We start from the raw sequence: 12,004 nt of genomic DNA on the forward strand, positions 1-12,004 counted from the left end.
TTCTGACCCACTGGGAATGTGATGAAAGAAATAAAAGCTGAAATAAATAATTCTCTCTACTATTATTCTGACATTTCACATTCTTAAAATAAAGTGGTGATCCTAACTGACCTAAGACAGGGAATTGTTACTTGGATTAAATGTCAGGAATTGTGAAAAACAGAGTTTAAATGTATTTGGCTAAGATGTATTTAAACTTCCGACTTCAACTGTATTTATTCGAGGTACTCCTCGCTCTTTTGTTTGGGTTTCTACCCTGTGTTTTGTATACGTGTTTGTTTGGTCTTCGTTCCTGTGCCTTTACACGGCACACCGTAATTTGGGCTGAATAAAACCCAATTACGCATTGCTGCGCCTGTCTCCCGAATCATTTATACCAGCGTGACAACTTGTTTTAGACAGTAAGTTCATTCAACTAGAAATTATTATTTCAGCATCTTACCTAAATAGGGCTCTGCAGCTGGTTACATACAATGTTTCCAAATGATGTATTCAACCTATATGATGTTGACCTATATGACCTATATGATTACATTGTGCATGTTAATTCATATAGTAATTAATATTCATCTCCTCACCTGGGATTTTAACATACAACCTTTTGGTTCATGGCATGGTAATAATAGATAAACAATGAGTAACGATAACTTGGCTATATACAAAGGATACCAGTACTGGGTCGATGTGCAGGGGTACGAGGTAATTAGGTAGATATGTAAATATAACTATGAATAAAGTGACAGATAATAAACAGTAGCAGCAGCGTATGTGATGAGTCAAAAAATTTAGTGCAAAAAGGGTCAATCCAAGGAGTCCGGGTAGCTGTTTGGTTAACTATTTAACTGACTATTTAGCAGTGTTATGGCTTTGGGGTAGAAGCTGTTCAGGGTCCTGGTGGTTCCAGACTTGGTGCATCAGTACCGCTTGCCCTGCGGTAGCAGAGAGAACCGTCTATGACTTGGGTGGCTGGAGTATTTAACGCCGCCTGGTATAGAGGTCCTGGAAGGCAGGGAGTTCGGCCCCAGTGATGAACTGGGCCGTATACACTACCCTCTGTAGCACCTTGCGGTCGGATGACAAGCAGTTGCCAAGTATGTAATACCCTAGTATGGGTATTCGGACACGGCCACCGTCTCCTCTCCAGGGGCCTCATTTATACGTGTTGCGTAATTTTAACATGAAAGATCTGCACAAAAATATTTAGATGTATAAACTTGGTGAATGTCATACAAGTTTCCCATTATGAAATCAGACCTGTCGTAAAACTGTGCACACGTGAACAACCATTATAACTCGTCCTGAAGAACACCCATTCACCTTTTATGGTGATAATAACACCCTTAAGACAGTATCTAAAGGAAACAGGAATGGCCGACTTGATCAAACGTCTTTTGGAGGAGTTGGCAGAAGGTTTTATTTTGCAGTGACATTAGCGGTATCTGACCGTTTCTGAAAGGCAACGACAATCCTACACACTTCAATGTGTTATAAACCGCACACCCTGTCCGATGCATCAAGCAAAAAACGAGAAATGATTAACAGTCCCAATTAAATGAGCGATGCGCACGGTAATTTGGTGCATGGCTACTCCGGGAATATAAACTCATCATGGCCAGAAAAGGTTGAGGAATTGTATTCTGCAATGGTTATGATACATACGTATTATGTTTCTAAATGAAATATTGTCTACGTGAGAAATGTGACATTACAGTACTCAGACGTGGCCTAAAAACGTCAATGGGAAAAGGTGAGCATAGAGCAAAATAGGCTACTTGAAATAGCTCATCTATTTACTAATGTGAACTGGGTCCAATTCAATGAGAGATGGGACGAATGGTCGACAGTCCAAACTTGTTGTAGGCCTATAGGCTACTTCACGAGTAGCCTATGAAACCATCACAGGTCATAGGTGAGGAATCTATTCTGCAATGATCATGGAAATGGAATACTGTAAATAATAGGAAATATATGTCTATTTCGAATTCTTTTCGAATGCAAAGACAAGAAACCCCCCCCAACATTTGCTCTTACCACTAACGGCAAACGTTTGCATCTTGTTATTATATTTAACTAGGCTACCTGTTTTCATTATGAATGATACACGAGTCATATATTACCCATTTGCACAAAGCTACTTCAACCACGAGAAACTGTTAGTGTGTACACGATGTTTACAAATGAGGCCCCAGCTCAGTGTTCCTGTAACGTTTTAAGGGTTTAAATCATGTGGAAAGTCAAAAGTTCATGGTTGAACAATCTATTGTTATTACATTCATAAGCATTTTGTGTCAGATAAATTTCTATTTGAGGGAGACGACTTTTTGGGAGATATTGGAAGTCTGAGTTGAACAGTCCAGTAAAAGTTGAGAGGTGTTGATGGAATGCCAGGAGGAATGCAGAGATATCCATGGATTTACCCGCCTAGTGGTAATAAAATGCCAGGCAGCAGAACGATAAAAATGACTGTATGATCTATCAAAGCAGGCATCTATCAAAGCAGGGGCTGTCAATACAAACACTCAGGACGCACACACGACACACACACATGCTTCAAGCACACACGCTTGCGCGCAAGCACGTGCGCGCACACACACACACAACGCCGTCGTCATGGACACATACACAAATGCACGCACGGACACACCACACACAGAGCCCTCTGTATGGATGCAGTGGCTGCCCAAGGCCTTTATGGAGCTGTGGAGTGGGTGCTGCTAGACTGTGTGGGGGGAGGGGGGGGGGGGGTAGTGGTCTGAAGAGGTCTCTGTAGAAAAGGGGCTGTTTCAAGTGAAGGGCTGAAGTGGAGGGCTCAGAGATCCTAGGGAAGGTAGGGTGGTCTCACTAATGTTTAACTAGGGGTGATGAGGGGACTCAGTAGAAACCAAATGGAGGTAGTTTGGAAATGTTCACTGAGAGTTTAGCTGGAAGGGAGTGTGTTTTTGTCCATGTGTCTGTACAAGGTCTTTCTCTCGCTCTCTCTCTGTCTCTCTCTGTCTATGTGTGTGCGTGTGTGTCTGTCCTCACCTCCACCTCCAGTTCATTGGTGGCATCCCGTAACTCCATGGGGACAGTACACTCCAAGGTGTTACCCACCACAGTCACACTCTCACAGGTCCTGTTAGACACCTTCAGCACCTCCCCCTTCATCGCCTCCACATCCACACGACCTGGCACCTGGAGATGGGGATATGGAGATTTAGAAAGAAGGGGAAAGGGATAAATGGAGTCAGTATAAAAATCCTACGTACTACATCATCCTCAGTGAGTCCTACCATATCCACACAGAGACATGCATGCAGGCTTGCTCGAAAACTGGTTCCAGTGGAAGTGACTGAGGCACTGGTTGTGGTGCCACTACTGTTATTGTGAACCCTCTCTCCAGGACAGAGACAACAGCCTCTCTGCGTCTGCATACAAACTACCTAACCCTTTTGTCGATGAGGGCTCTTCAGACGGGAAGAGAGGATTTTTGAAGGAAGGAATCTCACCCTCACTGCCTTGGCTACATGCTCCTTCACACACATTTCACTTGCCTCTTGGACTGTAAAATGGTTTGGTTCCTTCAGTCTCTAATGTTACTGTCTCAACCTCAACCCTGTCGTCTGACGGTTTATTCTCAAACTGCTTGGTTCACACACACACACACACACACACACACACACACACACACACACACACACACACACACACACACACACACACACACACACACACACACACACACACACACACACACACACACACACACACACACAGCTCAGTCGCCTCTCACTCTGCATGGTTGTGCTGTATGTGTATAGCAGAAGGCAATAAAAAGAATGATCACATTCCTCGCGTGACAGCCTGGGATTTTCAGATTTGACACAGAGTGGAGGGCCGCACCTGTTCCCAAACCTCACGGTGTAACTGTATGCGTCAACTAGTGCAGTACATGTGAACACACACACACACACACACACACACACACACACACACACACACACACACGTTCTTTTATCCTCGTGGGCACATTACATTTATTTCCATTCAAAATCCTATTTTCTCTAACTCTTAACCCTAAACTTAACCCTTACTAATACCTTAACCCGTAACCTGTAACCAAAACCCTAAACCTAACTCCTAACCCTAACCCCAACCACTAATCCTTACCCTAATCCTAAACTTAAAATAGCCTTTGTCCTCATGGGGATGTGGGAAATGTCCCCACGAGGGAGAAGGTCCTTGCTTCACAATCCCCCCGCATACGCACACATGGACACTGAGACAATAACAAACTCTAATATCAACAGTATTTTAACATATACAAAGCATATTGCATAATATGTACAATCTCTCATCTCAACACGTGTCATCTCATGTCTGTACTCTGAGGTTGTGTGTAACATTTAATGTGTGTTTACGAGTCATTGAAAGCAACATATCCCATAGAGAGAATAACTATACAATTTCTGCCAGGCATTAAACAGTCTATCCAAACAAACAGAGTGTGTGGCGCTAATCTGTGCTAAGATGCTTGTTACCCTCCCATGGAATGATCTGTAGAGATAAGAGCTCTACACCAGCCAAGACTAATAACATTATCAGTAGCCTTTACTGATTGGCGGACATTTTGGGGCAAAGATATCAGATGGCCCCAAATGTACTCTATAACAGTGCAACCCAGGGCCTTGGGTGTCCCTGGGGTAATGGGGGCTCATGGGAGCTCATCTGGGACCTAGATGGGGGTTGGGAGGTTACTGAGAGGGAAAGGAGGGGCAGGGGCTGGATTAAGCCATGGGGCCAAGGTCATGCCTGGGAAAAAAGCCGACCCAGGATCCTGTGAGACCTGTTCCACACAGCTGTCACTAACCATCGGGCCGCCTCAGTAAAAAAAAGAAAGAAAGCTATAATTGTTTTCATTGTAAAAAAAACAACAACAACGTTTTCTACCCAGAAAAATTAGGTTGCCCATTTGAAACACGCCATTAATATGTCAAGGGCTTTGACCTCAGGAACCTGAGACAATGCAGTGAGATGGAGAGAATACACAGAGGAGAGGGATCGGAGGAGTGAGTGAGGGAAATGTAGGGGGTGAGCGATGGGAAACGGGACTCTTTTTCCTGTTTTCTTTCAGTATACAAACCCCTCGCCCCCAGTATTGTTTCCTTCCCACCTCAGACGGGCGAGGGTGAGTCAGTGGAAGGGTGTCGAGGAGGGCAAAGTACAACAAGCTACAATCAGGGCTCAATTCCCATTTCAATTCAGGAGATCAACTGAAACTCGCCATTTGTTTTAAAATAGGAATTCTCCAATTTTAATTCATTTTCTGAATGGATGCATTGGTAGTTGCACTGACCCCTGCTTTCATCATTATCATCATGGCAGGGCTTTACAGTGGGACCCTTTCGCTTGCATATCCTCCTTCATATTCTTCTGTGCTTTATTATCTAAAATATTCTTCATTTTGTGCTCTCACATTTCTTTGTGTGCAACTACTGTACATTTGTCAACTTAGGCAAACACGTGTTCCTTGTCAAAAAGGTAAGCATAGAGCCCTGCATGGAGAGGTGGTGGTGGGGAAAGGGACGAGGGGGAATGGGGATGTGGGAGAAAGGACCTCACCTTAATATTGTCAATTCCCCTTAAACTCAAGACGATTCAGGAGATCAATAGAAACCCAGTTAGGGAACAAAAAGGTGCCGGTCTGACACGTCTCACCTTAATCTCCAGGATGCTCTTGTTGCCTTTGGATGTGACGGTGGGTCTCTGGAAGTCCTCAAAGCGAGGATCTTCTACATACAGCAGGTCAAACTGGGGCGCGGTGAAACCATCCAGGACGAACGCCACCTTGGTGACCACAGGAGGCTGCAGGCCCAGGTCCTTCAGGGAGGGAGTGGTACACAGGATGGTCAGCCTGTCCTCACCCTGCGTACAGCTCTGGAGAGAGAGCGCACACGTGGCGTAAGTAACACACACACACACACACACAATACGTTGTCCTTTACTGCATTAACGATGGCAGTTACAACGTGCACACACATGCACGTACAGTATGTACACATGCACGCACACACCGCAATTGTGCTTTAAGGAGAAACACTCCTTACAAATTCCTCCAGCATTTCCCTTGTTCCCCTGTCACATAACAAGGACACATACTAATCCGTCAGATGACAGATGCTTTCATCCCAGGGCTAATTACATGCTTGTACACACTATCTATGTATTTCTCCATACAGCTTCAGTAGGGTTTAAGTGCCTTGCTCCGGGCACAACAGCAGTGTGTGTATACCACCCTGGATTCAAACTTAAAAGCCTCCCATCACTAGCGCTTTACCATAAGTGCTATTGAGCTACACACCGACTTGAGAAACACATAAGAGAAAGCATTATATGAGTCTCTTTTCACCTTTTCAACTTGAAATGTATTATTGAAAAAAAATATATATATATATACATCCAGCACCCGCTCAGAGACAATGAATGTGCACATGTAATCGTTTCCTGAAACATTCCCTTCCATGCAGATGATTAGTTCCAGATTCCAGCAGGTCATAATAAAGCCAAAGTAATGACAGAACATCAAATACTGTATAGAATCCAAACCAGCATCTGCTGCTATACCAGTGCCCCATACTATTATTTAGACTGTTTCAAATGTAAGAGTCTATCCAGTAAGATATACCGGCGTGCTGAGTGGAACAAACTGTACTTTGATTTTTAAAAGAATGTCAAAAGCTGGCTGATGACTGAACCATATAACCATTTTCCAAGTCTGAATCTCCACTGAACAAAAATATAAAACGCAACATGAGACAATTTCAATGATTTTACTGAGTTACAATTCATGTAAGGAAATCAGTCAATTTAAATAAATAAATTAGGCCCTAATCTAAGGAATTCACATGACTGGTTAGGGGTGCACTCATGGGTGGGCCTGAGAGGGCATAGGTCCACCCACTGGGGAGCTAGGCCCAGCCATTCAGAATGAGTTTTCCCCCCACAAAACAGCTTTAAGGTACACAGAAATACTCCTCAGTTTCATCAGCTGTCCGGGTGGCTGGTCTTAGATTATCCCACAAATGAAGAAGCCGGATGTGGAGGACCTGGGCTGGCGTGGTTACAAGTGGTCTGCGGTTGTGAGGCCAGTTGGACATACTGACAAATTCTCTAAAACAAATTTGGAGGTGGCATATGGTAGAGAAATTAACATGACATTTTCTGCCAACAGCTCTGGTGGACATTCCTGCAGTCAGCATGCCAATAGCACACTCCATCAAATCTTGAGCATTGTGTTGTGTGACAAAACTGCACATGTTAGAGTGGCCTTTTATTGTCCCCAGCACAAGGTGCACCTGTGTAATGATCATGCTGTTTAATCAGCTTCTTGATATGCCACACCCGTCAGGTGGATGGATTATCTTGGCAAAGGAGAAATACTCACTAATAGGGATGGAAACAAACATTTGAGAGAAATAAGCTTTTTGTGCATTTGGAACGTTTCTGCTCATGAAACATGGGACCAACACTTTACATTGTTTTGTTCAGTATATAGGTCCCTGGGACTGAACACTTGCCTCTGAAACTGGATCCTGGACTTCTTGACGGGATGCCACCAGGTGGTGTGGGTAGGCAACAACATATCCTCCACGCTGACCTCCACACTGACCTTCAACCCAGGGGCCCCTCAGGGGTGTGTGCTTAGTCCCGTCCTGTACTCCCTGTTCACCCACGACTGCATGGCTGCGCATGTCTCCAACACCATCATTGAGTTTGCAGATGATCACCTACGACGATGAGACAGCCTATAGGGAGGAGGTCAGTGACCTGGCAGTGTGGTGGCAGGACAACAACCTCTCCCTCATTGTCAGTAAGACAAAGGAGCTGATCGTTGACTACGGGAAACGGAGGGCCGAGCATGCCCCCATTCACATCAACAGGGCTGTAGTAGAGTGGGTTGAGAGCTTCAAGTTCCTCGGTGTCCACATTACCAAGGAACAATCATGGTCCAAACACACCAACACAGTTTGTGAAGGGGGCTTGACAACGACTCTTCCCCCTCAGGTGGCTGAAAAGATTTGGTACGAGCCCTCAGATCCTCAAAAAGTTTTACGGCTGCACCATCAGGAGCATCTTGACTGGCTTGGTACCACTTGGTACTGCTTGGCATCCGACCACAAGGCGCTACAGAGGGTAGTGCGTACGGCACAGCACATCACTGGAGCCAAGCTCCCTGCCATCCAGGACCTATTACAGGTGGTGTCAGAGGAAGGCAAAAAAATGGTCAAATACTCCAACCCCCCAAGCCAAAGACGATTCTCTTTGCTACTGCATGGCAAGTGGTATCAATGCACTAAATCTGGAACCAACAGGACCCTGAACAGCTTCTACCCCCAAGTCACAAGACTTCTAAACAAGACTGCTAAATAGATAATCAAATGGCTACCTGGACTACCTGCATTTACCCTTTTTTACACTAACTCTCTTGCATTGACTCTATGCAAACACACAGGACTCTAAACACACAGCCACACAGCCACACACACACACACACAGCCACATACACACACACACACACACACACACACACACACACGCACACACACACACACACACACACACACACACACACTACTGTCTATTATCTATCCTGTTGCCTAGTCACTTTACCTATACCTATATGTATAGTACATAGCTACCTCAATGACCTCGTACCCCAGCATATCGACTCGGTACTGGTACTCCCTGTATATAGCCATGTTATTTTCTACTCCCTATATACTGTATATGGCCATGTTCTTTTCTACTACCTAAATACTGTATATAGCCATGTCATTTTCTACTCCCTATATACTGTACATAGCCTATAGTACATAGCCATTTTTATTTGTTATTCACTGTGTATTTATTCCTTTTGTCACTATTTAGATAAACATAATTATTATATATATATTTATATTAACTCTTCATTGTTGGAAATTGTAAGCATTTCACTGTTAGTCTACAACTGTTGTCTATGAATCATGTGACAAATACAATTTGATTTGATTTGATTTTGATAAGTGCTTGACTTTATTGTGTTATCCCTGACAAGTGTTTAAAATGTTACAACCTGGAAATAAAATTTATTTTGGGGGGGGTTTGTATCATTTGATTTACACAACATGCCTAGCACAATATTTTTTTATTGTGAAACAAGAAATAAGACCAAAAAAATGTAAACTTAAGCGTGCATATCTATTCATCTCCCCAAAGTCAATACTTTGTACAGCCACCTTTTGCAGCAATTACAGCTGCAAGTCTCTTGGGGTATGTCTCTATAAGCTTGGCACATATAGCTACTGGATTTTTGGGCAAAACTGCTCCAGCTCCTTCAGTTGGATGGGTTCTGCTGGTGTACAGCAATCTTTAAGTCACACCAGAGATTCTCAAGTGGATTGAGGTCTGGGCTTTGACTAGGCCAAACCACTCGAGTGTTGCTTTAGCAGTATGCTTAGTGCCATTGTCCTGCTGGAAGGTGAACCTCCGTCCCAGTCTCAAATCTCTTGAAGACTGAAAAAGGTTTCCCTCAAGAATTTCAGTGTATTAAGCGCCATCCATCATTCCTTCAATTCTGATCAGTTTCCCAGTCCCTGCCAATTAAAAACGTCCCCACAGCATGATGCTGCCACCACCATGCTTCACTGTGGGGATGGTGTTCTCGGGGTGATGTGAGTTGTTGGGTTTGCGCCAGACATAATGTTTTCCTTGATGGCCAAAAATCTAAATTATAGTCTCATCTGACCAGAGTACCTACTTCCATATGTTTGGGGGGTCTCGCACATGCGTTTAGGTGAATACCAAACGTGTTTGCTTATTTTTTTCTTTAAGCAATGGCTTTTTTCTGGCCACTCTTTCATAAAGCCCAGCTCTGTGGAGTGTACGGCTTAAAGTGGTCCTATGGACAGATACTCCAATCTCCGCTGTGGAGCTTTGCAGCTCCTTCAGGGTTATCTTTGGTCTCTTTGTTGACTCTCTTATTAATGCCCTCCTTGCCTGGTCCTTGAGTTTTGGTGGGTGGCCCTCTCGACAGGTTTGTTGCGGTGCCATATTCTTTCCATTTTTTAATAATGGATATAACGGTGCTCCTTGGGATGTTCAAAGTTTTGAATATTTTTTTATAACCCATCCCTGATCTGTACTTCTCCACAACTCTGTCCCTGACCTGTTTGGAGAGCTCCTTGGTCTTCATGGCGCTGCTTGCTTGGTGGTGCCCCTTCGCCTAGTGGTGTTGCAGACTCTGGGGCCTTTCAGAACACGTGTATATATACCGAGATCGTGTGACAGTTTATGTGACACTTAGATGGCACACAGGTGGACTTCATTTAACTAATTATGTGACTTTTGAAGGTAATTAGTTGCACCAGATCTTATTTAGGGGCTTCATAGAAAAGGGGGTGAAAATACATATGCACGCGCCACTTTTTATTTTTTATTTGTTTGGACTATTTTGTGTATGTCCATTATGTGAAATCCAAATAAAAATCCATTTAAATGACAGGTTGTAATGCAACAAAATAGGAAAAATACCAAGGGGGATGAAGTGGGGTACAAAGGGTGGTAGAGTGACAGTTTTACACTATTCCATACTGAGAGATTACATTTTTGTTCAGCCTACTCATGATAGTTCAACCAGTCTGTGAAGGCAGGGTCAGATGCAACACCTGTAACTTTTCCCCCTGTAATTTCTCCATTTGTTTGTTATACAATATTGGATTTCATGTCACGTTCCTTTCACACGTTGAGCTTACATTTCACACGTGGAACTATAATTTTCACATGTATACATTTTGCGTTCACACCACCTTTTCACATGTGAGGAGAATAACATGTTTTCACCTCACATGTGAATTGCAATGTCACGTGTGCAATTTGCAGTTTCACGTGTTAAAAACTTTGACATGTGAAAATCACATTTGCCGTTTCACATTTCAGAAAACTCCACATCTCATTTAAACATGTTGAATTGCAAGTTTAACATGTGAAAAACAATCACGTGAAAATGAAATTAGCAGTTTAACTGTCAAAAAAATTCACTTTCACATGTGGAATTGCAGATTCAAATGTGGGGTTGAAATAATGTTAATGGATTACGTTCAAAGGACGACATACTGTAGTTCTGCTGTATGAAAGGCCACTGCCTGTTAAAAAGGTGCAATCTTTAGTTGCTACATCCATTTTTGGACTTGTACATGAATGATATGTGTTTGTTATTGAAGAATGTAACGTATAAATGTCTCATGAGCTTCATTCCACTGTCGTACCCCATCAGACCCCCAAATATAATCTTGTTTTACCCCAATGTTTGTAAAGAAAGTAAATAGGAACAACCACTAAACACATGGTTAAAACTATCATTTTGATATCATGGATGGTCAGTCCTTGCATCCAGCGTTGTCTATAGATTTGAGAGGGGTTGCATTTCTCCAGCCCCATCCCCATCCCTCAGCTCTTTACTGAAACTGTGGCAGGGAATAATGGTGTAAGAGAGTAATAGTGTTTTATTATGTGTTGTAATCCTCTAGTGATTATGTGTCCTCTAATCCTCTACTTTTGTGCCATAATTATCAAGAAAAACGTCTGACGTGGAGAACAAAATTGTTAGCATGGCAAACAAAAAGACTAATAATGATATTGAAAGCAAAACATAAACCCAAAAGTATTGATAGCAAAACCAAATATTGCAAGGAAATAATTTCAAAATGTATTTATTTTTATTTTTAAGTGAAACATTTCTGATAAATAAAACGCCTCCCTCTTTCCTGCAATTTTCCCTATCTTCGGTTATGTTCGCCTGGCCTTTGCTTTCGCTGCCTTTTTTGGAACATTTATTCAAGCAACATACTGTAGCACCCTGCATCCCACTGCTAGTTTGCCTCTGAAGCCTCTGAAGCTTCGCAGGGATGGGATGGGAGACCAGACGAAGATGAAAAATAAACATGTTCAAAATAAACAGGTCCGAAAACCAGATGTGTTTCTTATCACG

At 43.1% G+C, this 12,004-nt stretch overlaps 1 protein-coding gene across 1 annotated transcript in view; it reads right to left on the reverse strand.

The window, feature by feature from the left end:
- Positions 1-12,004, reverse strand: part of LOC110532382 (hepatocyte growth factor receptor) — a 74,483-nt gene that overhangs the window by 15,763 nt on the left and 46,716 nt on the right. The window contains exons 11-12 of the mRNA XM_036979352.2: positions 5,698-5,916; positions 3,025-3,174 (exon numbers count right to left, since the gene is read on the reverse strand). Coding sequence (XP_036835247.2) covers positions 3,025-3,174; positions 5,698-5,916 — 369 coding nt within the window. The remainder of the gene's footprint in view (positions 1-3,024; positions 3,175-5,697; positions 5,917-12,004) is intronic.

This window comes from Oncorhynchus mykiss, chromosome 1, assembly GCF_057628025.1.
Source record: "Oncorhynchus mykiss isolate SJ-2025 chromosome 1, ASM5762802v1, whole genome shotgun sequence".
NCBI classification, from domain to species: domain Eukaryota; kingdom Metazoa; phylum Chordata; class Actinopteri; order Salmoniformes; family Salmonidae; genus Oncorhynchus; species Oncorhynchus mykiss.